Consider the following 26,093-nt stretch of genomic DNA (forward strand, 5'->3'; position numbering starts at 1 on the left):
TTTATTTTTGTGAATGGTGTAAGTTGTGGTCTAGTTTCATTTTTTTATAGGCAGCTGTCCAATTTTCCCAACATTATTTGTTAAAGAGACTGTCTTTACTCCATTGTATGCTCTTAACTCCTTTGTCAATTATCAGTTGTCCATAAGTGTGGGTTTATTTCTGGGTTCTTTGTTCTGTTCCATTGATCTATATGCCTGTTCTTATGCCAGTACCAAGCTGTTTTGAGTCCAATGGCCTCGTAGTATAGCTTGATATCAGGAAGTGTGATACCACCCACTTTATTCTTCTTTCTCAAGATTGCTGAGGTTATCTGTGTTCTTTTTGAGTTAAATAGGAATTTTTGGAATATTTGTTCTATATCTTTGAAGTATGTCATTGGTATTTTTTTTTTCATTTTTTCTGAAGCTGGAAACAGGGAGAGACAGCCAGACAGACTCCCGCATGAGCCCGACCGGGATCCACCCGGCACGCCCACCAGGGGCGATGCTCTGCCCACCAGGGGGCGATGCTCTGCCCATCCTGGGCATCGTCATGTCGCGACCAGAGCCACTCTAGCACCTGAGGCAGAGGCCACAGAGCCATCCCCAGCGCCCGGGCCATCTTTTGCTCCAATGGAGCCTTGGCTGCGGGAGGGGACGAGAGAGACAGAGAGGAAAGCCCGGTGGAGGGGTGGAGAAGCAAATGGGCGCTTCTCCTGTGTGCCCTGGCCAAGAATCAAACCCGGGTCCTCTGCACGCTAGGCCGACGCTCTACCGCTGAGCCAACCGGCCAGGGAGATCATTGGTATTTTAATAGGAATTGCATTGAATTTATAAATTGAATATATAATATGGACATTTTGATGATGTTTATTCTTCCAACCATGAGCACGGTATATACTTCCACTTGTTTGTATCTTCCTTGATTTCTTTTATCAATGTTTAATAATTTTCCCAGTACAAGTCTTTATTTCCTTGGTTAAATTTACTCCTAGGTACTTTATTTTTTGTTGTTGTTGCAATAGTAAAGGAGATTGTTTTCTTAATTTTTCTTTCAGACAGTTCATTGTTAGTGTATAAAAATGCCTCTGATTTCTGAGTATTAATTTTATGTCCTGCTATCTTGCTGAATTCATTTATCAGATACAGTAGTTTTTTGACTGAGACTTTAGGATTTTTTATGTACAGTATCATATCATCAGCAAATACTGATAGTTTTACTTCCTTTTTTCCAGTTTGGATGCCTTTTATTTCTTCTTCCTGTCTGATTGCTATGGCTAGGACTTCCAGAACTATGTTGAATAAGAGTGGTGAAATGAGGCACACCTGCCTTGTTCCTAATCTTAAGGGGTTTGCTTTTAATTTTTGCCCATTGAGTATGATGTTGGCTGTGGGTTTGTCATAGATGGCCTTTATCATGTTGAGGTATGCTCCCTGTACTCCCACATTGTGAGAGTTTTTATCATAAATGGGTACTGGATGTTATCAAATGCTTTTCCTGCATCTATTAATATTATGTGGTTTTTCTCCTTCCTTTTGTTTATGTGATGAATCACATTGATTGATTTGCAAATAGTGTATCAGCCTTGCCTCCCCAGAATAAATCCCACTTGATCATGACGTATGATTTTTTTCATGTATTGCTGGATCCAGTTTGCTAATATTTTGTTGAGAATTTTAGCATCTAAATTCATCAGGGATATTTGCCTATAGTTTTCTTTCTTTGTGTTGTCTTTGCCTGGTTTTGGAATCAGAATTATGCTTGCCTCATAAAAGGAGCTTGGAAATTTTTCTTCATCTTGAATTTTTTGAAATAGCTTGAGAAGAATAGGAGTTAGTTCTTTTTTGAATGTTTGCTAGAATTTGCCTGTGAAGCCATCTGGCTCAGGGCTTTTGTTTGTTGGGAGGTTTTTGATAACTATTTCTATCTCATTTGTTGTAATCAGCTTATTTAGGTTTTCTGATTCTTCCAGATTGATTTTTGAAAGATTATATTTTTCAAGGAATTTGTCCATTTTACCTAGGTTGTCTAATTTTTTGGCATACAGTTCTTTATAGTATATATTTTATATTTCTGCTGTGTCAGTTGTTATTTTTCCACTCTCATTTCTAATTTTATTTATTTGAGTCCTCTCGTTTTTTTTCTTGGTGAGTCTGGCTAAGGGTTTATCAACTTCTTTACCTTTTCAAAGAACTCGCTCTTGGTTTTATTGATCCTCTGTATTGTTTTTTAGTCTCTATGTCATTTATTTCCTCTCTGATCTTTATTATTTCCTTCCTTCTACTTTCCCTAGGATTTACTTGCTGTTCTTTTCCTAGTTCTTTTAGGTGCAAGGTTAAGTTGTTTACTTGAGCTTTTTCTAGCTTCTTAAGGTATGCCTGTATTGCTATGAACTTCCCTCTCAGGATTGCTTTTGCTGTGTCCTACAGATTTTGAGTTGTACTCTCATTTTCATTTTTTTCAAGGAAATTTTTTATTTCTCCCTTGATTTCATTGTTGACCCATTCATTATTTAATAACGTGTTGTTTAGATTCCAAGTGTTTTAGTGTTTTTCAGTTTTTCTGTTGTAATTGATTTCTAGTTTCATGCCATTGTGGTCAGAAGAGATGCTTGATATGATTTCAATCTTCTTAAATTTGCTGAGGCTTGTTTTATGCCCTAACATGTTGTCTCTCCTAGAGAATGTACCAAAAGCACTTGAAAAGAATGTATATTCTGCTGCGATAGGGTGAAAGGCTCTGAAGATATCTATTAAATCCAGTTTATCTAGTGCAATGGTTGGCAAACTCATTAGTCAACAGAGCCAAATATCAACAGAACAACAATTGATATTTCTTTTGAGAGTCAAAATTTTTTTTTATATTAATTCTTTTTTTTTAATTTTTTTTTCATTTATTCATTTTTAGAGAGGAGAGAGAGAGGGAGAGAGAAGGGGGGAGGAGCTGGAAGCATCAACTCCCATATGTGCCTTGACCAGGCAAGCCCAGGATTTCGAACCGGCGACCTCAGCATTTCCAGGTCGACGCTTTATCTACTGCGCCACCACAGGTCAGGCTAGAGAGTCAAATTTTTTAAACTTAAACTATATAGGTAGGTACATTGTTACTAACTTAATTAGGGTACTCCAAAGCTGGCCTTTGCTAAACACTCAAGGGGCCAAAGAGCTGCATGTGGCTCACAAGCCACAATTTGCTGACCAAGGATCTAGTGTGTCCCTTAATTCTGCTGTTTCTTTGTTAATTTTCTTTCTTCTGGATCTATTCAGTGATATTAGTGTGGTAAAGAAATCCCCTACTATGATATAGTATTGTTGTTGATCTCACCTTTTATGTCCATCATAATCTGCTTTATATATTTAGGTGCTCTTATATTAGGTGTATAGATATTTATAATGGTTATATTTTCCTGTTGTATTGCTTTCTTTATCATTATGTAGTGACCTTCTTTATCCCTTACTATAGCCTTTGTTTTAAAGTCAATTTTGTCAGATATTAGCATTGCTACCACAGCTTCTTTTTCATTTCCATTTGCATGAAATATTTTTTTTCATCCTTTTACTTTCAGTCTATGTGTATCTTTTGTTTTGAGGTGGGTCTCTTGTAGTCAGCATATGTACAGGTCCTGTTTTCTTATCTGTTCAACTACTCTATATCTTTTGATTGGAGCATTTAATCCATTTACATTTAAGGTTATTATTGATATGTAGTTGTTTATTCCCATTTTTTTCTTTAAATCTACATTCCTCTTTTACTAGATTTTTTCCCCCTGCTTTGTTATGTCTATAGCAGGCCCCTTAACATTTTTTGCAGTATTGGTTTGGTTGTGATGAATTCCTTGAGTTTTTTTGGGGGGGGTTGTTTGTTTGTTTGGTGTTTTGAGGGGGGGTTGTCTAGGAAGCTTTTTATTTCTCCTTCAATTTTAAACAATAGCCTTGCTGGGTAAAGAAATCTTGGTTGGGCCCTGGCTGGTTGGCTCAGCAGTAGAGCATCGGCCTGACCTGTGGGAGTCCCGGGTTCGATTCCTGGCCGGGGCACACAGGAGAAGCGCCCATCTGCTTCTCCACCCTCCCCCTCTCCACCTTTCTGTCTCTCTCTTCCCCTCCCACAGCCGAGGCTCCATTGGAGCAAAGATGGCCCGAGTACTGAGGATGACTCTGTGGCCTCTGCCTCAGGTGCTAGAATGGTTCTGGTTGCAACAGAGCAACGCCCCAGATGGGCAGAACATCGCCCCCTGGTGGGCATGCCGGGTGGATCCTGGTCGGGCGCTTGCGGGAGTCTGTCTGACTGCCTCCCCGTTTCCAGCTTCAGAAAAATGAAAAAAAAAAAAGAAAGAAATCTTGGTCGTAGGTTCTTGTTCTGCATTACTTTGAATATTTCTTGCCATTTCCTTCTGGCCTTAAGTGTTTCTGTTGAAAAGTCAGATGTCATCCTTATGGGGGTTTCTTTGTAGGTGATTGATTGTTTTTGTCTTTCAGCTTTTAGTATTCTTTCTTTATCTCTTAGCTTTGGTATTTTGATTATGATGTGTCTTGGTATAGGTCTTTTTGGTTTCTTTTTTAATAAGGTTCTCTCTGCTTCTTGAACCTGTGTGACTTTTCTTGCATCAGTTTAGGGAAATTTTCATCCACAATTTCGTCAGTCAGTTTCTCTATTTCTTGTTCTTTCTCTTCTCCTTCAGGAATCCCTGTTAGGTGGATCTTGTTTCTTTTCATGTTGTCACAGAGCTCTCTTAGAGTTTTCTCAGAATTTTTTATACTCTTTTCTTTTTGTTATTATGCTTCCATTCTTCTGCTTATCTTTTCCTCTAAGTCACTGATTCAATCCTCTTCTTCATCCAGCCTGCTTTTCATTTCTTCTAGTGTAGTTTCATTTCTGATATTGTGTTTGTCATTTCTGTCTGGTTCTTCTTTATGATATCCATGTCCTTTTTGATGCTTACAATTTCTTTATTTAGGTGTTCATTAAGTCCATCCATTGTAGCTTTGAAATCCTTAAGCATCCTAACAATCATTATTTTACACTCTGCATTTGGCACTTTGATTACTTTCATTTTATCCAAATCTTTTTCTGGGGATTTTTCTTGTTGATTCATATGACTTAAGTTTCTCTGTCTTCCCATTGTTTCTCTGTGTGGTTTGCAGGTTTGTTCCAGTTGTTGGCTTCTTACCTAGTAAAGCCGCTTTAAAGTCTTGATTTGTCTGTTTTACTTTATTCAGCAGTGGGCTTGTTTGCTGATCTCAGCAGGGGCTTATTTGAAACTGTATCCAGGAACGGGGTAGGTGTGACCTCTGAGAATGTGAAGGTGGGTTCTGCCAGCTGCTCTCTGGGGCGGGGTGAGTTCTCAGTTTCAGTAGGGGGAGGTGTATCTCAGATCTCCCTGGAGACCTGAGTTACTGCCCCTCCACCCCACTTCCTGCTTTCAGCTGTGTCTTTCGTGCTGATTGGAGTTGGAGAGCTTTTTGGAGGTGGGTCACCTGGAACCACTTTAGGCTTGTGTGGTGTGGAGGGATCAATCCCTCCCCCAGCTATGGCCACCTCTGCATTGGATGAGTCAGCTTCTCAGGTCATCCCAGGCATTTCTCTGTCTGTCATCGTCTGTCTCACTCTCCCCACTTTCCTTGTGGAAGACGAGCCTCTCCTCTCAGTCTGCTTTGCCCCCGGGCCCCAAGCAAGTGGCTGTGAGTGATATTTTTTGCTCTGTCCCTTTAAGGCACCCCTCCCACTTCCCACACACAAAACTTTGCTTTTCTCCCCTATCAATGCTTTTCATCTGTCTCCTCCAGTCCCTGAATTTCTAGGCTGGGTCTCCGGTTCTGATACTAAGGGCTCCGTCTCTCAGGGTCTCTCTCCTTGTAGAGAGAGCCCTTCTAGGCTCTCAGCCTTAGCCTCCCCTTGTTCTTGGAAACAGGGGAGCCCCCACCATGCCTCCACACTCCCTACCAAGATCAGTGTGGATTCTTCTGTGCTCCTTGGTTTTTGAGACCTGTTCTTTTAGTCCAAAGTTGGTTTTTCATGATGATTGTTCCTAAATTAATTTTTAATCCAGTTTGGTGGTGTGAGCTGGGAGTCTGTGCATCTGCCTACTCTGCTGCCATCTTGGAATCTATTAAATTTTTTAAAAGAAGAATTTTATTAGAAGAAGAAGAAAAGAAAGATCATATTAGATACTAAATTTAGAAGAAGTTTTACACTTTTTGCTTGAGAATAGAGAAGATCAAAAATGAATCCAGCTGTTACAAAGCTAGATTGAGTGGCCCTTTTTAATTCATAACCAGACTATCCACTGGAAATATTTTGTCATCAGCAAAGAACAGAAGGTAAGTGGAGGAGTCCATGGATCAACAGATTTTCATGAATTCAGATGGGAAAAGGAAAGAAAAATATATTTTGTCTTGACAAATGAATTTTAAAACATTTATAATAGGCCTGACCTGTGGTGGCGCAGTGGATAAAGCGTCGACCTGAAAATGCTGAGGTCACCAGTTTGACACCCTGGGCCTGCCTGGTCAAGGCACTTATGGGAGTTGATGCTTCCAGCTCCTCCCCCCTTCTCTCTCTCTCCCTCTCCTCTCTAAAATGAATAAAAAATTTTAAAAAAACAAATTAAAAAAACATTTATAATAGAATTTATTATTGTAGCATGATAAAGAATCAAATTTAACATAAACACTGTAAAAGAATAGGTAGAGTCAAATTGACGTTAAAAATAAGAGACAATAAGAAGGATATAGCCATTATCCTATAACTTAAGTTAAAAATAACACATTATGCCATAGTTTGTTAACTGTAATAGCTGGAGAAGTTGGAGAGACTTTGATATTATGGGGGTAGGAAATGAAAAACAGTTCCTTTAGATATATCATCCTCTTAGATACTTAAGTGTTATAAATAAGAGTAATGACAGAGATAATAGAACATCAATGAGAAATCAAAGTCAGAGATAATGATGGCTGCCACTTAATATGAGAGAGTTGAGGAACAAAGACATGATGAAAAGGAACTATGATATTTATTAAAGAAATTACTATTGATGCTTTTAACAGGTAAGAGATAGTGAGGGAAAATTTTTGAAAATGTGTTTTTCCTTATAAATATTCTTTCATGAGGTAATATTGAAATATCAGTGGGGATCTTTGAGTGGAGAGCCTAATTGAAACTCAATCTATAACTACAATTTCAGGCACAATGGACCAGTTGCCTTTATGTTTAGTTCTCTACCTTCTTCCTTTTGTTAATATTTTCTTTGTCTCAACCATAGAGCTATTCCAAATGAAATTATCTTTCGTTGACATTTTGAATTCTTCATTTCTTCTTTCCATAAAATAAATAGAACAAAATTGAATGCTCTAACCTTGTTATCAAGAGAACAATGAGTTTACAAGCTTCAATATAATATACAGAATTAGAATTGTTAAATTCTATTCACTCTAATGGTAATTAACAATTTCAAATATAGCCACTACTCGTGTTGTCTAAAGATAATTTTACTTTTTTTTCCTCAGTTTTCTTATTAAGGAAATGGTACTCTCTGACCTTAAAAACCACCATTTTGCCCACAAACCATAAAACCATTGGCAAATGATCTTGTTCTTCCAGCCTCTATTCACATAAAATTATGCCATCTCCCAGATAGGTGGAATTTCTACCTTTAAAAAAATACTCTGAGGCCCTGGCCGGTTGGCTCAGCGGTAGAGCGTCGGCCTAGAGTGCGGAGGACCCGCCCATTTGCTTCTCCACCCCTCTGCCGGGCTTTCCTCTCTGTCTCTCTCTTCCCCTCCCGCAGCCAAGGCTCCATTGGAGCAAAGATGGCCCGGGCGCTGGGGATGGCTCTGTGGCCTCTGCCTCAGGCACTAGAGTGGCTCTGGTCCAATATGGCGACGCCCAGGATGGGCAGAGCATCGCCCCCTGGTGGGCAGAGCGTCGCCCCTGGTGGGCGTGCCGGGTGGATCCCGGTCGGGCTCATGCGGGAGTCTGTCTGACTGTCTCTCCCTGTTTCCAGCTTCAGAAAAATGGAAAATAATAATAATAATAATAAAATACTCTGTGCTCAAAGAATGTGGAGCCAACAAATTATTTCCAAAGTTTTACAATTCTTAGAAGAATGTTAGAGTAGGAAAACTGAAATTTTGTTCGCCTAAGTTTCTATACATGCACCATGAAATAAATAGATGATTTTTTCTTAAAATATTTTTAAATTTTTATTTATTCATTTGACAGAGGGGGTTGAAGAGCAGGAAGCATCAACTCCCATATATGCCTTGATCAGACAAGCACAGGGTTTCGAACCTGCAACCTCAGTATTCCAGGTCGATGCTCTATCCACTGCGTCACCACAGTTCAGGCCGGATGATTTTTTTTTCTCAACTAGATTTTTTTTTTCTTTTAGGTCCCACAGGACTGGCCGGAATTCCATATGCTCAAGCATATGATTATTCAGAACCTGTAAATATGATTCAAAGAACAGAGGTAGTCTCTGAAACGGTGCGGAATTATTTCCCTGAGACCTGGATCTGGGATTTGGCAGTGGTGGAGTAAGTAACCTCGCTCTTCTCTGTTTGTTGTGGGTGAAGCAATTGTGGCCCCTCCAGCATTTTCAACTCTGAGATAATCTTTCTGAAAAGTTCTAAATAATTGTCTTAACTGCTTGCTCTTTCATGACAGACCTAAGAAAAACACTTCTATTGTGGAGTTTGCTAGCATAATTCTCTCAGAGTTGAGTAAGTCTAAAACAATTATTCCTGAAACAGCCAGAAAATAGACTTGGAAGCAAAAAATATTCCATACTGCCTGGTGCCATGCAGGGAGCCTTCCATAAACAAGATTATAACATGCACGGAAACAAATCAGGCTACATAAGTGTCATGGTTTATTTGTTGAATCACGAACCTTTTTATTATTATTATTCATTTTAGAGAGGTGGGGGAAAGAGAGAGAGGACAGGGAGAGAGGTAGGGAGGATCAGGAAGCATCAACTCCCCTATATACCTTAACCAGGCAAGCGCAGGGTTTCAAACCAGCAACATCAGCCTTCCAAGTTGACACTTTATCCATTGTGGTATCACAGGCCAGGCCTGAGTCATGAATCTTAAATATACTTTATGAGATTGTACAATAGTAAAGGTAGCTTAAGGACCAAACTGAATCACATTCAACCATTTCTATTTAAAGTACACACATGTGATGTAGCCACAGACTGAAAAGAGAAAGAAACACTATGTAGTCCCTTTGATTTTCCCACCTCAGTCCCCAGTACATAATCTATGTGTGCACTGCCGCATATGAACCCTTGAGTGGATTTCATTCTTGACATTACCGTATGTGCACATACCGATTCTCTCTTGAGAAAAGACATTTTACCTGCTTCCTTTCTGTTCTTCACATTGCCATCTTCTCCAGCTCCTCTGGTGTGGCTGAAGTGGAAGTGACAGTCCCTGATACCATCACTGAGTGGAAGGCAGGGGCCCTCTGCCTGTCCAATGACACTGGACTTGGGCTCTCTCTTCCCACCTCTCTCCGAGCCTTCCAGCCCTTCTTTGTGGAACTCACAATGCCCTACTCTGTGATCCGTGGAGAAGCCTTCACACTCAAGGCCACTATCATAAACTACCTTCCCAAATGCATCCGGGTAAGAAAAACAAGGGTGAATTGAAAAGATAGATAGAACTCCTTCCGTCAGTCAGCTCCTGCTTTGTTCCCAAGACTATGGATAACTTTTGGAATTATGTGCTAGCACAGAAAATAAATAGTACCTAGCACACAAGACATGATCAGAAAGATAACAATGACAAATGAGATGCAACTACTGAAACCATGAATCTCCAATCCACACATCGTGGTTTTGTTGTTATTGTTTAATTCTCTGAATTTTGCAGAATTCTGACACAAGATAGATTTTTTTGCCAAGCAAATGTTTTACACTGACACAAAACTCAGTTTTTTTAGATGTTGTTGGTGTCATTCTTCAAGCCCTCATCTCTAAATTCCCACAATATGTACTTTTAACTTCTCTTATAGTATTTATCTCTTCATAAATTATGTCATAGTTTTGTGTATAATACAATATCCTCTAGGAATCTCGCCTTCAAATTTTGCTGTCTTGTATAAAATAGACATATAATATATAATATGTCGGAGGAAGTGGAGAGAGGAAGGAAGCAAGCAAGTCAGGAAGGAAATTTACATAGGAAGTAAGAACCAACAGGTAGAAACCAGTAGCTATTGCTCCCAGGGGCAATATCTGCAGATGTCCCCAATCTACCCTGATCTAAATGCCAGATCTTCCTAATAAATTATCAGTCTTGATTTGTGTCATGGCCATTTTCATGCTTCTCAAAGCACACATCAAAGTCATAGTTTTTTTCTGAATCCCAAGTTAGTACAGCTTCTCTCATGTGACTCCGATTCCATGCATTCAGTGTCTGTCTGGATTCTGATAATACCTATCTGTATGCCTCACTTGTGAACAATAGGTCAGTGTGCAACTGAACGACTCTCCAGACTTCCAAGCAGCCCAGAATGAAAAAGGAAAAGAATCCTACTGCATCTGTGCAAATGAGCGGCAAACTTTATCTTGGGCAATCACTCCTAAAACTCTGGGTGAGAGACATTCCCTGAAAATGTTCACCAGTCAGCAAGGGTGGTGAATCTCTGAGTGTGCTTACATCATAGACTCCTTTTTGCTATCCACAGCGGCCCCTTCCCACTATTCTCACATCACTTGGGCCCTACAATCACTACAGTTAGGCACTGGTTTTTCAGTGTACATTAGCTTTGGGGTTTTGTTTTCAGCTTTCTTTCCTGTTCCAGCCAATTGTGAGGGTAAAGTGCAGCCCTTTGAGAGCATAGAGTCATTTTCAGCTATTAGGGATGACTTGGACTGCTGTTAAGACAGATAATCATTTTTTTTTCTACTTTCTTTGCTTTAGGGAATGTGAACTTCTCAGTGAGTGCCCAGACTGTGCAGTCCTCAGAGCTGTGCGGGAATGAGGCTGCTGAGGTGCCTGAGGCTGGGAGAAAAGACACAGTCATCAAAACTCTGCTGGTGGAAGTAAGTCAGTCTGTATTGCTTTGACATATTTTTCTGTGTTTGTAGTAATAATACGAAACAGTGTGGACATTCTTGAGATAATAAAGGATAATTAATATGTTCACACAATTCATCTGATAAAACTAATGGAATTTCCTATTCTAAAAGTACATTCTGTAAGAAACCTTGCTAGGTAAACTTGCCAACTTATTGCAAGTAGTTGTTGTTTTTTTAATACTTTAAAGCCTTTCCTTTTTCTTGATCTTTACCTCTCTTGCGAGATTTATATATTTTTCGCACTTGTTACATTTGATTCTCTGCCTTTATAATCCCTCTTTTTTTCTTGGCCAATATCCCTGGTTGTTTGATGTTTTATACATTTATACTAACTTAATAATAAGTAGGATGTTATACAAACAGAAGGTAAACTGATAGTTCCAAGGGTTCAGGGAGACAGAGAAGGAAGAAGTGACTACTAATGGGTTTGAAGTTTCTTTGGGTAGTAATAAAAATGTTCTGGAGCCCTGGCCGGTTGGCTCAGCGGTAGAGCGTCGGCCTAGCGTGCAGAGGACCCGGGTTCGATTCCTGGCCAGGGCACACAGGAGAAGCGCCCATTTGCTTCTCCACCCCTCCACCGCGCTTTCCTCTCTGTCTCTCTCTTCCCCTCCCGCAGCCAAGGCTCCATTGGAGCAAAGATGGCCCGGGCGCTGGGGATAGCTCTGTGGCCTCTGCCTCAGGCGCTAGAGTGGCTCTGGTCGCAATATGGCGACGCCCAGGATGGGCAGAGCATCGCCCCCTGGTGGGCAGAGCGTCGCCCCCTGGTGGGCGTGCTGGGTGGATCCTGGTCGGGCGCATGCGGGAGTCTGTCTGACTGTCTCTCCCTGTTTCCAGCTTCAGAAAAATGAAAAAAAAAAAAAATGTTCTGGAATTAGATTGTGGCTATGGTTCTACAACTCCATGAATATACTAAGAATCTCTGAATGTACTCTTTAAGAGAGTGAATTTTATAGTTTGAGAATTATTCTTCAATAAAGCTGTTCAGTAAATTAAAAGAAAACAATAAGTAGGATGTTAAACATCATATAATATAAGCACCACCCTTAAAAGCAATGAATTTATGGTTGCCCTTCAGTTACCTGGATATTTATTCCTCTTCTCTATTTTTTTTTTCTACCCAAGCCTGAAGGTATTGAGCAAGAAAAGACTTCTAACTCTATTACCTGTGCTTCAGGTAAGAGTCCTTCTTTGCAATCATTGTGCAAACAACACCTCACAGGAGTATATATCATATTTCAAGTTACAATGCATGTTCGTACATACTATCTCCCATAATTTTCAGAATTTCCATTCAATTTGGAAAAATACTAAGTATTTCTTTATACACATTTTACAAACAGAAACACTGAGCTCAAGAGAGTGGAGTAACGTGGTTGGCAGTCAGAAGCAAGACTAATACTGGGGTTTCCTTGGTTTGCTTTTTGTCTTTACCTCCATAGCCCATTGGGTGTTCATTAACAAGCAGGATGCAGAAGCTTAGAGTGTCACAGGACTAGGCAAAAAAAGAACAGTCATGATAAGTTTGAATCACAGTTAATGTTCTCTAAAATAGCAGATAATAAAACATTGTCACTTTCTGCCCATCTTACTAAAAATGTTTTTTACAGCAAAAAAAAAAAACTACTGTGCATTGAAATTTTACCATGTCATTAACAGTTTTAGCTTTTAAATTAGCTTTTAGTATTAGTTTTATGTCTTTTGTATATTTTATACTGTTCTTATCATTTAAGAAGGACCACTTTAAGGCATAAAATTAGAAACCAATAAAATGAGAGAATTATACAATTAATTCAAATAACTACAGATCTCCACCAGCTCCTAGTGGTTTTTTAGAGAGCTACTGTGCACAGCAACACAAAACACAGCAAATGAGGGAGGCAGAGCACTCAGGGGGTCACACAGTGCCAAGAATAGCTGGGCTATTTAAGTTAATCTTATCATGAGTCAGAATTCATAGTTCTTGGACACAGGGTTCCTCAAAGAGACATAGTACTACTTCTAAATATAAAATAACTGCTCGCAGGCATTAAGATTTAAGATCTTACAGAGGCTATTCTAGGTAATATATGTTTTATATGTATTATTTCACTGAATCATCACATGAGCAAGTTAGATCAGGAAGAGGTTAAGGAACTGTGTCCAAAATCCATAGCCAGTAAGTGGCAGGGCCAGTATCATATCCAGGCAGTGTAACTAGAAAACCCTACTTTTGACCACACTATATTGCTATAACAGATACCATCCTTTGATATGAGTTATCTGTTCCCAAAGGTACTGAAATATCTGAGCAAGTATCCTTGAAGCTCCCACCAAATGTGGTCAAAGACTCTGCCAGAGCCTCTTTCTCAGTTTTGGGTAAGTCATCTTGCATCTAGGAAACTGGGACAATAGAGCTGTCACCAAATACCATATATATATTTGTGTTCTAAATATCAACTTATTATAGCATCTATTTATATAGGATCCTGGAAGGCTCACTCTCTCTAAATATAAATTTTCTCTTGTCTAAGTGATACGTATATGACTTTTAAAATAAAAGTCATTTGTCTTTTATAATATTGGCTATATATGAACTTAAATTACTCTAACATTTAATCTCACATTCCCCAGGTGACATACTAGGTTCTGCTATGCAAAATATACAGAATCTCCTCCAGATGCCCTATGGCTGTGGAGAACAAAACATGGTCCTTTTTGCTCCTAACATCTATGTTTTGAACTATCTGAATGAAACCCAACAATTGACTTCGGAGATCAAGTCTAAGGCAATTGTCTATCTCACCAGTGGTAAGTGAGACCAAAAAAAAAAGTTTACTCTATTAGTCTAATGAGAGTTTTCCTTCACTAAGTTTGCATTCTATCACCAGAGTTTAAGCTAATATGGTGATTTTTGTGGAAATGGAAAGTTTTTAAGTCCCTACTAGGATGTTGCATTTTGACACATTCATAATAACTATAAAACTGTGACAGATTCAATATACAAGAGAATCAAATATCACTGGCTCCTGGAAACATTGGCCTCCATCTACAGGTATCTTGCTTTTCTATAATACTTCTTTAAATAATTGGACCTTTTATTCCAGGTTACCAGAGACAGCTGAACTATAAGCATCCAGATGGTTCCTATAGCACCTTTGGGGAGCAAAATGGCAGGGCTCAGGGCAACACTTGGTAAGAAAATAAAATCATTCTGAGTTTTAACTATGAGTTCAAAGCATGTTTATACAGGGTGGAGCAAAAAGTAGGTTTACAGTTGTTTGTATAGAAAATAATACAGTAATTAAATATAATAATACACTGTTTTTCATACCCACTATTGTAAACCTAATTTTGCTCCACTTTATTTATTAGCCTATTTAGTTCTTACAACAATCTTGTGAAATAACAGCTATTAGCTTCATTTTAGAGGAGGAAATGGCATTCATTGTGGATAAATAAGTGTCTCTAGTATAAACAACTTAACTGGCAAAAGTGAGAACACTTTGAAGTCTATTCTTTTTATGACCAACACACCAAGCCTCTCTTCTTTCCTATTGTTAAAGATCCATTATAAGTTTGTGATTTGCCCTCATAAGTCGTTGATCAGAGCCAACAGATGCTAGAAACAGGCTGGAAAAATGGCAGCTTTACTCACAGCGTGTACTTTACCACCTTGTACTATATGACCCTTTGTATCTATCTATCTATCCATTCATTTTTATCTATCTTTTTATTTATCTATTTATTCATTCACCCATTTACTTATCCAACTATCTTTCTATCATCTATCTTGACTAAGCCTAATAGCACAAGAAAACAAGAGGAAATCAATGATCCAAAAAGCAGTGGAGCCCTGGCGGGTTGGCTCAGAGGTAGAGCGTTGGCCTGGAGTGCAGAAGTCCCGGGTTTGATTCCCGGCCAGGGCACATAGGAGAGGCACCCATCTGCTTCTCCACCCTTCCCCTCTCCTTCCTCTCTTTCTCTCTCTTCCCCTCCCACAGCCGAGGCTCCATTGGAGCAAAAATGGCCCAGGCGCTGAGGATGGCTCTGTGGCCTCTGCCTCAGGCGCTAGAATGGCTCTGGTTGCGACAGAGCGACTCCCCGAATGGGCAGAGCATCGCCCCTGGTGGGCATGACGGGTGGATCCCGGTCCCACGCATGCGGGAGTCTGTCTGACTGCCTCCCCATTTCCAGCTTCAGAAAAATACAAAAAAAAAAAAAAAAGGCAGTGGAGAGGTAAGGTGATGTAGAGGAAAATATAAATATTTACTGAGGCAGAACATTAAGAGAAGTCAGTCCAACAGAATATTAGCTTCAGAAAACAAACTAAAGAATCAAGGGAAAGAAATAAATACAGAAAGTCCAGCCAATATCTTAACCCAAGAAAACTAGGAGAAACCTAAATCTCTAAAGTGATGTAGAAATGCTTTCAAAAATAAGGATCCTTGGTAATACTTTTTAACAACATGCCACAGCAAAAATATATGTGTATATACATATGCTTCTAGGTTAACAGAAAAAGTTCCAAACTCTCAGTAATAGCCCTCTGCTTCTCATGAGGCTGAGCTGGGGGACAGGGAGTACATACATGTGCAAAGCTGAGCATTGAGGTGTTGTATAAAAACAAATGGTTTTAGCAGCCCACTCTTCTTCATCCTTTAGGCTCACAGCCTTTGTACTGCAGACTTTTGCCCAGGCTCGAGCCCACATCTTTATTGATGAAGCACACATTACCCAAGCCCTCACCTGGCTCTCTCAAAAGCAGAAGGACAATGGCTGTTTCAGAAGTTCTGGGTCACTGCTCAACAATGCCATTAAGGTGAAGTGTTGTGAGTACTTATCCTGATCCCATGATACATTGATATTAACATTACTCCAAGAGTGAGGAGGGAAAGAAGGCACAGAGAAATTGCAAGAATGAAGTCTTAGGTAATGAGGTAATGTGAGGCAGCATCCAGGAAGGAGTATTAAACCTGAAAACTATAAAAAAGAAAAAAATGGTGTTTTGCATGAGGGTATTACTTTGCTTGACAAAGAAGATACTAAGGACAATTTGAATTAAAAAAAAAAAAAAACAGGAGAGAATAAACTGAAATTTAGAAGAATTAATCCAGTACCATTAATCATAATTCTCTGTTTCTCATTTACAGGGAGGGGTAGAAGATGAAGTGACCCTCTCTGTCTACATCACTATTGCTCTTCTGGAGAGTGGTCTTCCCATCACTGTAAGACCCACCTCAATCCCATTCCCTACTGTGAAAACTATAGATCTGATTCTAGAATACCACCCTATAAAAGTCAAGTCTCAACTTTCCTTTTTCTCAATGATGAGGCATTTCTCAGCTAGATTAACTCTTTGGTCAACCCATTAAGAGGAATTTATATTTGCCCAGTAATGCCCTTAAACTATGTATCAAAACTAATCCTAAAAACAAAGGTTCTCTAGCTTTATTTATTGAGACCTGCCTATAAAGTTAAAATGTTCCTCAAATATAGTGGGTCCGTGACTGACATATGTCAAGCTATATTTAGCTCAGAACTCGCTCCATCCTCTACTTCCCTAGTTTGACACTGTCACCTCTTTGTCTTCACAGCAGCCTGTTGTTCAAAAGGCTCTACTCTGCCTGGAATCCGCATGGAACACAGCAAAAGAGGGAACCCGTGGGAGCCACAGCTACACCAAAGCATTGTTGGCCTATGCTTTTGCCCTGGTGGGAAATCAAGATAGGAGGAGAGAAATACTAAATTCTCTGGATGAAGAGGCTGTGAAAGAAGGTGAGAGCAATGCTTAAAAAAAAAAATCCCTTCCACTTACACAGATTCTATGAGGAGGAACATAATCCTGCTGAAAGCAACAGGCTTTGTCTAAAATTCTTTAGTCAAGTCATATGTTGTGAGATCAGAACACCAGTTATAAAAATATCTTCTGTAGGATTGCAAATGTTATGCCATACAGACATAATGCTGCAGGTAAAATATGAAATTTAGTTTCTAGCTCCTGAGACCAACATATTCAACAAGCACATTATATATCTTTCTACCTAATAAGTACCCACATACTTGGATGAAAAACAGTACAACAAGAAGCAATACTAAAGAAGGCACAATAACATTTTCAAAGTGTTTTTATCTCCTTTTTGCAAGATAGATTTTTATAAAGGTCCTCTAAGATCAATAACTAGGTTTATTTTTTATTTTTTCAATTACACTTTATATTTAATATTCTTTAAATTAGTTTTAGTTGTAGTTGTACAGCATAGTATTTAGACAATCATATACTTTACAAAGTGGTTCCTCCCATAGTTCAAGTATTCACCTGGCACCATACATAGTTATTATAATATTGACTATATATCTTATTATACTTATGGGGAAGTATTTTACTTCCCCAGAACCATTTTTTGCGGGTTCTTTTTGTTTGTTTGTTTTTGTTTTGTTTTTTTGTATTTTGGTGGAGGTCTTGGAGGGTTTCTGGGTTTTTGTTTGTTTTGCTTTTTTTTTGCTTTTTGGGGGTTTTTTGTTTTGTTTTTGTTTTGGGGTTTTTTTCTGTTTTATTTGTTTGTTTTGCAGATGTAGTCCATCCAGAACCATTTTGTGACTAACAATTTGCATTTCTTAATCCCTTCACTTTTTAGCACCCCTCCAACCCCCTTTCATCTAGCAATCATCAGGCTGTTTCTGTATTTATAACTCTGTTTCAATTTTGTTTGCTTTTTTGTTCTTTAGATTCCACATGTACGTGAAATCATACGTCATTTGTCTTTTTATGAATGACTTATTTCACTTAGCATAATACCTTCTAGCTCCATCCACACTGTCACAAATAGTAAAATTGCATTCCTTTTCATGGCCAAGTAATATTCCATTGTACATTTGTACCACAGCTTTATTATCCACTTGTCTATTAATGGTCACTTGAGTTGTTTCCATATCTTGGCTATTGTAAATAATGCTTCAATGAACATAGGGGAGCATATATTCTTTCAAATTAGAGTTTTGGGTTTCTTCAGATATATACCCAAAAGGAATCGCTGGATCATTAGGCAGTTCCACTTTTTAATTTTTTGAGAATCATCTATACTGTTTTCCACAGTGGCGGCACCAATCTGCATTCCCACCAACAGTGCATAGGTCTCCCTTTTCTCCACATCCTTTCCAACATTTGTTTGTTGATTTGTTGATGGTAGCCATTCTAACAGGTGTGAGGTGATATGTTATTGTGGTTTTAACTTGAATTTCTCAGATGCTTAATAATGTTGGGCATCTTTTTATGTCTGTTGACCATCTGTATGTCCTCTTTGGAGAAGTGTGGTAGGTAGGCTTCGTATCTAATTTATACTCCAATCTCCAGGAAATACCACAAACAATAAGAGAACTCTCTCTGTCATTTTTTTCTTCCGCCAAACCAATTAAAAAATATTTGAGATATTAGTAAGTGTATGTTATGTTTCTTCTTCCAACAACATTCTTCACCTTAGGCCCATAGCACTAAACCAGGTTCAGCATGGAAGGCGAGTTAGTGAGTTTTGAAGGCTTATGACAGAGAGGATCTTACTTCATCTCTATATTATTTTCAGCTCTATATGGTATGAGTATGTATTCACTTATTATCTACTAATAGTTATAATTTTTTTTTCAATCCTTTTTCACACTTAAGACAACTCAGTCCACTGGGAGCGACCTCAAAAACCCAGGGTACTAGAGGGGTATTTTTATCAATTCCGTGCTCCCTCTGCTGAGGTGGAGATGACGTCCTATGTGCTTCTTGCTTATCTCACGGCCCAGCCCGCCCCCACCTCAGAGGACCTGGTTTCTGCATCACGCATTGTGAAATGGATCACGAAGCAACAGAATCCTTATGGAGGCTTCTCTTCAACCCAGGTTTGTGGTTCCCAAATAGTCTTCTCCTCCAGGTTCATTCGGCAGTTTGAGAGTTTGAAAATAAACAGTCACAAAGAAAAGAGAAGATAAATCATTTAATCCTGGAAGAACTATTTAGAAATATTTGAGAACAGTAGGAAAACAAAGAAAAAAACCTAAGACATTCTCCAAAAGCAATTTTCACTAAGCCCTATGTTATCCTATCAGTTTGGTTACTCAACCATAAACATCTTCCCTCTCTAAAGCTGTATTATATCATTAGCACACATTGCTCAATGGCCAAACTCTAAACTAAGGTTTCTGAATATTGATACTATATTATTATTTTGAGGGGCTGTCCTGGCCTTTGAAAAATGTTTAACAGCCTCCTGGTCTCTCCCCACTAGATGCCAGTAGCACCCCACTCCCAGTTGAGACAAGGCAAACTCAACCTTGATTGAGAATCAGTGTTCTACAAACTACATCTTTACAATCCTACATGAAATTCTTCTGGGAGAACCAGAACATTTGTAATTAAAAGGAAAATGGCCACATAGAGTTCATTTTGATCTTCATAGAATGATTGACAAGTTTTATTTAACCACTCCAAGAAATTCGACCTCTCCATCCTAACTGCCCTGAGACCTCCCTTCCTACTCCCTTCACTGTTTGTAAGGTGAAACTCTTCAATTATTTTTTCCTACCACAATTTTAGAACTATCTTATTGAGTGTAAAAATAATTGTATTAACCATTCAGAGAATCTGAATTTTTCCTCTTACACATCTCCTTTCAATATTTGGGATGCACATAATAAAATTTGTTTTTCAGAAAAACTTAGGAAAGTACAACTTGTCTTATACTATACTTTATTTACAGGAAATTTCTCTCACTCTTCCATCTAAATAACCATCTAGTAAATGACACCTTTTTTGTTTCAACTTTTTAATTTTAAACTTATCCTTTGAAATATATAGGAAAGGATATTACTGATAAGAAAAAACAGGGAACAACTTCTGGTATAGAAATAGTCTTGTAGAACAACACCCAACACAAGCAAAATAAAATTGTGAAGCTAATTTGCATCAAAAGGCAGAGAAAAATGAAAAGCAATTAGCAGATGGATACTTTTAGGAGGAGAAAGTCAGTGTCCCCTGTGGTAGCTAACACAGACTTTTGAGGAAATTCCCAGCCACCAAAAATTTACTCTTTGGGTGTGGGCTTTCCACTCGTCTCTTCCAGGACACCGTGGTGGCTCTCCATGCCCTGTCTAGATATGGAGCAGCCACTTTCACCAGGTCTCGGAAAACTGCAGAGGTGACCATTCGTGATGCACAGACCTTTTCCACAAAATTCCAAGTGGACAACAACAACCTCCTGTTACTACAGCAGGTCTCATTGCCAGAGCTGCCTGGGGATTATACTGTAACAGTGACTGGGGGAAGATGTGTGTATCTTCAGGTAAGACTCTGGATTTATATCGAAAAATTCAACTTTAACTTCTCCTAGTGAAAAGGAAGCTCTGTCCTTTGCTTCCTGGACAAATAAAGGGCAAATGTGAAGAAGTTAAATGATGAAAAAGTGAGGTTTCCCAGGAAAAGAGAAAAACTGATGGTGTCATTGGTGTTCCACAGACATTCATGAAATATAATATCCTTCCAAAGAAGGAGGATTCCCCATTTCATTTGGAAGTACAAACTCTGCCCCAAATTTGTGATGGACCCAAAGCTCACACCAACTTCCAAATCTCACTGAATGTCAGGTAAGACATTCTGACTTAATCATCTAATCCTGAGTCTACTAGAACCATCAGTAATTAATAAAATGTTTGGAAGCTATGCTATTAGATAAATGTAATTTAAAATTAATATATCTACTAATAAAGTTAGTCTTTTATCATTATGAAATGATCCTTTTTCTCTAGCAAATTTTTTGTCTTAAAGTTTCAGTAATGCTTTAAAAACACTTGAAAGCAAAGCCTAGTCAAATCTGTCAAATAAAAAAAATGTGAATTTTTCAAATGTTCTAATCAATTCTTATTTATCTTTTACTCTAATTTTCATTCAACTCATTACTAAACAATAAATTATTTTTCTCAAATAGTTTTACTTTAAGTTGATGTAAATGTTGTGTACTCTTCTGAATAATTATATTCTATATTATCTTTAATCAAATAAATAAGTAATAAATGCTAATATTAAATACAAAGCATAAATTACATATAAAATATAGAGGTTGCCCTATCAGAAACCATCAAAAACTTTACAGGAGTCTTAAGAAAATATAATCCAATGATATTGTTTTGTATTTGATACTAATGACATTATTATTATAATACAAGCAGTATTTCAGATAATTAATTTAATTCTTAAACATCAATTTAATCAAAGTATAAAGCATAAGAATCTATTCGACCTCATATTTTGGAACCACTCTTGGGAGATATGCGAGCAACTAAAAATATAAAAGTAAAGACATATTAAATGAGTAGTGTAGACTGAGTGTCCAAAAAGCAGATTACCAAAAATTCTGTTCCCACTCTCAAAGATTCTCTTTTGAGAGTTTGGGAATGAGGTTGACATCTATAATTCTAATAAGCTGTAGCTCTGATGTACAGTCAGGGTTCTAAACATCAATATCATACATGTCCAAGAAACATAGATTTCTGTAAGTAATAATCTTAGGTAAAATGTCATGAAGACAGACAAGTTTGTGGTTGGTCTTGAGGAAAGCAAACCCTAATTTCTCTTTTCTTTAATACTGCAGTTACAGAGGAAGCCGTCCTGTCTCCAATATGGTGATTGTTGATGTAAAAATGGTATCTGGTTTTATTCCCTTGAAACCAACAGTGAAAATGGTAGGTGTTATTTAGGCTCAGTGGATCTCATACAAAAGGATGTTCTGCATCTTCAAACTGAGACCTTACCAATTATCAAAGACCTACCTATCAATATTATCCTGTCTCAAAAACTATTTTTTCCCAAACCCAAGAAATTAAGTTTATTAAATAGTTCTTTGGCTAAAAACCAAGGGACCTGAGTGATACCAGAAAAATACATGGGGAGCCACTCCCTTTAGGCCCCCCCTGGTGAAGTTTAGAACTTGAAGCATGTAGCTTAGAACTGGGCATGAAACAGTAAAATAACAAGCAAGAAAGACAGACTATGATTAAGTACCAAATTGACTGATATGCACAAGAAAACTTGGCAATGGTAAAAATAATATGAGATAATATCATCAAAGATGCAAGCAGGTCTAATATGTCACTTGGATATTGAAACATAATGGATGTCTTAATCTGAAAGTACCTGGCTTCCATCTCTTGATACAAAGCCACGTAATTTTTTCACAGTCAAGACATGACAACATTGAAGCCTGTTTGCAAAACATGAGTCCTTCCCCTCATCCATCTTTTGCATAGCTTTTGCACTTTGACTATTAAATCATGAAGATGAGTCATAAGCATCCTACCCCTCACATTATTTAAAAAATAAACATTTGTACCTTACTACAATCTGCTCTAGTTCTCAGTGTTCTCATATTTATTCTCTAACTTTTTGAGTTCTCTAATTTTCTTCAGCTTGAAAAATCTAGCCAGTTGAGCAGGACGGAAGTGAGCAATAACCACGTCATCATTTATGTGGAAGAGGTGAGAGCTATGGCATTTGGGCTGAGGCTATACACATTGGTGGTCTTTCTAAGTGAATCTCTTCACTAGAAGATAAGTAATATGAGGAAAGCAATAATTAGTAGAACCCTTCCAGAAAGTTATTTTAAAGAGAATAAAAGGTAAATCCTTTTTAAATCCATAGAATGTTCTGCTCTTTTTAAAATTCTGTTACAATTGGAATATGAGTATTTCTGTGATTTTTAGTAGAAAATCAACAGAATAAAATATTTATCATGTGTTTTATTTTAAAACCTACCAAAAGAATAAATATACCACTGTGATTGATCAATGATAGTGTTAACATTCTAATATATCATTATATAAAATAAAATGTAGATTTCCTGAATATCTTTAAATTCAACTATAAAGCAAAAGAATGTTTTATCTAGCCACACACCAAAAAATAGTTTGTTATTACAATTACAGACAGGACAAAAGCCAAGTATTTGCATTTTAAAAATCATTCACATAGACTCAGAGAGTTAATCTCTTACAGTGGACTACAAGATCATATGGATTGTATCAGTTGTTAAGGAGGCTATCTGGGAGATTTTGTTCACAGTAAAGAGTTCACAAGGTTGACTTCTAAACCCATCTTGACATCCACGAATGTTTGCTTACCTAAAAGACACAGGCGAATAAGAGTTAGAGAACAATAAAGAATATGTTTTACAAAATAAAAATAATTACTTTATGATATATAAAAAAAGAATATGTTTTATTCAAGTAAAAATGAGGAGGATTCCTAGCCTCTTTATTACTTTCACTTTTCCTTTTAGGTAACAGAGCAGACACTAAGCTTTTCCTTTACGGTTCTGCAAGACATCCCCGTAAGAGATCTGAAGCCAGCGATTGTTAAAGTCTACGATTACTATGAGACAGGTAAGTGAGTGAAAAATTAGACAAGGAAATAGTCTCAACCCAGAACCAAGAAATAGATTGCATTATGACAATAGATCCTGGATTTAGACCATTTAGTCAATATTTTATCTATTTGTTTCTTTCCTCGAAGTTTCTATATGCTATAGAAACTGCCTACAAACAAAATTATCAATTAATATTTATTGAATCAGAAACTTAAGAATTTAAAAAGAATAATATCTGGTGATTGCTCTCAAATAGCTTAGAGACACAGAGAACATAATATACATGGAAGGATAATAGAACAAAAAATACAGTTAATGACAAATGAGCTGAGGGATAAGAAGGTGGGGAAGTGAAAACAGCATAGAAAGCTAGGGTTTAAGATGAACAAATAGAAAAGAAAAAAGGACAACCAGAGAAAAAAAGATCTGAGTTGCATCCTTACAGATAAGTACATCTTCTAAAGTAAATAGAAGTAGGAAATCCTTTAGATCGAGCTATAATTTTAGATAAAGGATTCAGGAAGCAAAATGGACAAAGTGAGTAGAAGCAGAGAGTTATGGTAGAGAGCTTTGCAAGCTAATGCAATAATAGTCCTCTTACTAAGAACTTAAAATTGAATAGCTGCTATTGAATCCACTACAGAGAGAGAAAATATCAATACCGTATTTCCCTATGTATAAAATGCTCACATGTATAAGACGCACCTTAATTTTGGAGCCCAAAATTTGAAAAAAAAAATGTATTACATAAAGTTATTGAATGTAAGTTTTATTAATCATAAAATTCATACAACTCCTCTCCCATCCATTAGCTTGTCCTCATCTGTGTCTGATGACGAATCAGTGTCTTCAACAATGAGTGCAAAAACAAGCGTGAAAAAGCAGGAAATGCAACTAAAAAAATCTACAGTGTGTCCATAAAGTCATGGTGCACTTTTGACCGGTCACAGAAAGCAACAAAAGACAATAGAAATGTGAAATCTGCACCAAATAAAAGGAAAACTCTCCCAGTTTCATACCTATTCAGTGCAGTTCAATGTGGGCTCACACACAGATTTTTTAGGGCTCCTTAGATAGCTATCCCATATAGCCTCTACAGACTCGTCACTGACTGATGGCCTACCAGAATGGGGTTTCTCCACCAAACTGCTGGTTTCCTTCAACTGCTTATCCCACCGAGTAATGTTATTCCTATGTGGTGGCACTTCATTATAAACGCACCCATATTCACGTTGCACTTTGGTCACGGATTCGAATTTAGCGAGCCACAGAACACACTGAACTTTTCTCTGTACCATCCACATCTCGACTGGCATGGCCGTGGGCTGCTCCACTGCATACACGGTGTTATGTCATCATCTGTGCATGCGCACAGACTACCACATCATCCTACAGAAACTGGGAGGGTTTTCCTTTTATTTGGTGCAGATTTCACATTTCTATCGTCTTTTATTGCTTTCCTGTAACCGGTCAAAAGTGCACCATGACTTTACAGACACACTGTATAATTGCTGTATAAGACGCACTTAGTTTTTAGACCCCAAATTTTTCGAAAGAAGGTGCGTCTTATACATGGGGGAATACGGTATGTTTACTCTCCTGTTTAATTCTGGTTTATTTAAATGGAGTATTAACAATCTTGATATAATATTCTTTTTGTTAAAAGTAAAGTGAATAGACTTAATATGGTCTCTGGTTCATAGATTTTTTTTGTTTGTTTTTTTCTCCCTTCACCTAATATTTCTCTCAGATGAGTTCGCTATTGCTGAGTACATTGCCCCCTGCAGTGGAGGTAAGAGGTCGCAACCATGACCCATACATATCCATTAACTCTGCTCCCAAAACATTCTCACAAATTAAAAAAAAAAATGCAATGCAAGTCTTTTCCTAGCTCTGAGACAATTCATGTGGCACATTCTCATACAAAGAGAAAATTGGAGATGAGCACTTACTCTGCAGGTGGACTCTCTGATTAAGATATTTATTTCATCATCAGAAAAGTCAACAAGCTTTGCTTATTTGTTTGTAGAACAACCATCAGTAAATAGGCAACATTTCATATCACAGCAAATTGGTTCCCTTCATCCCAAGGGCTAGCTATTATCATTCTCCTACCTAAGCTAACTCAACACATTTTTATGAAAGAAGTTTGATTGGAACAGAGCCACACTCTATGGCTGCTATCATGAGATGAGTAGTTATGACGTAAACCATACGGCCTGCAAAACCAAAATATTTAGCATCTGACCTTTCACGGGAAAAGTTTGTTGACCCCTGCTTTAGCCCACACTCACTACCCAGCCTCAACTGAGGAAGTGTTCCTAAGGAGATTCTACAACTCTCTTACATTTCTCTTCTCATCACAGATGCAAAGCAAGAAAATGTCTGAGGACCATCTTTAAGCTACATATTTTGCTGGATTCCCTGTCCTGTGCTTCTATCTAAAAGGAATTGAGCTGTTTATCTCTGTAAAATAGTCATCAAAAAAGCTTGTTGAATAAATATGTATTTCTAGTCAAGCTATTATTTGTTCCATCATTTATTCATCAAACATTAATTACATGTTTACATAATGAGTTATATTGTTTTAAATAATGTGAGCAGTTCACATTTGTAACATATCTTCCCATATTTCAGTGTGAATAGGACATACAAA

General features: G+C 37.8%; 1 protein-coding gene across 3 annotated transcripts in view; it reads left to right on the forward strand.

Annotated features, from left to right (window-relative positions):
- Window positions 1-25,956, forward strand: part of LOC136327188 (pregnancy zone protein-like) — a 54,449-nt gene extending 28,493 nt beyond the window's left edge. Inside the window, exons 18-36 of one of the 3 annotated variants that reach the window (XM_066264129.1) lie at window positions 8,367-8,511; window positions 9,377-9,605; window positions 10,450-10,576; window positions 10,906-11,027; window positions 12,186-12,237; window positions 13,335-13,418; window positions 13,674-13,850; window positions 14,147-14,234; window positions 15,705-15,861; window positions 16,193-16,339; window positions 16,640-16,817; window positions 18,700-18,923; window positions 20,144-20,362; window positions 20,536-20,663; window positions 21,668-21,758; window positions 22,482-22,550; window positions 23,351-23,453; window positions 25,188-25,229; window positions 25,804-25,956. In XM_066264129.1, coding sequence (XP_066120226.1) covers window positions 8,367-8,511; window positions 9,377-9,605; window positions 10,450-10,576; window positions 10,906-11,027; window positions 12,186-12,237; window positions 13,335-13,418; window positions 13,674-13,850; window positions 14,147-14,234; window positions 15,705-15,861; window positions 16,193-16,339; window positions 16,640-16,817; window positions 18,700-18,923; window positions 20,144-20,362; window positions 20,536-20,663; window positions 21,668-21,758; window positions 22,482-22,550; window positions 23,351-23,453; window positions 25,188-25,229; window positions 25,804-25,826 — 2,405 coding nt within the window. In that variant the 3' untranslated portion in view covers window positions 25,827-25,956. Of the gene's footprint in view, window positions 1-8,366; window positions 8,512-9,376; window positions 9,606-10,449; window positions 10,577-10,905; window positions 11,028-12,185; window positions 12,238-13,334; window positions 13,419-13,673; window positions 13,851-14,146; window positions 14,235-15,704; window positions 15,862-16,192; window positions 16,340-16,636; window positions 16,818-18,699; window positions 18,924-20,143; window positions 20,363-20,535; window positions 20,664-21,667; window positions 21,759-22,481; window positions 22,551-23,350; window positions 23,454-25,187; window positions 25,230-25,803 lie in introns of all 3 variants that reach the window. The other 2 variants (XM_066264147.1, XM_066264138.1) reach the window with 2 other exon arrangements.
- Window positions 25,957-26,093: the final 137 nt, after the last annotated feature.

Source organism: Saccopteryx bilineata, chromosome 1 (assembly GCF_036850765.1).
Source record: "Saccopteryx bilineata isolate mSacBil1 chromosome 1, mSacBil1_pri_phased_curated, whole genome shotgun sequence".
NCBI lineage: Eukaryota > Metazoa > Chordata > Mammalia > Chiroptera > Emballonuridae > Saccopteryx > Saccopteryx bilineata.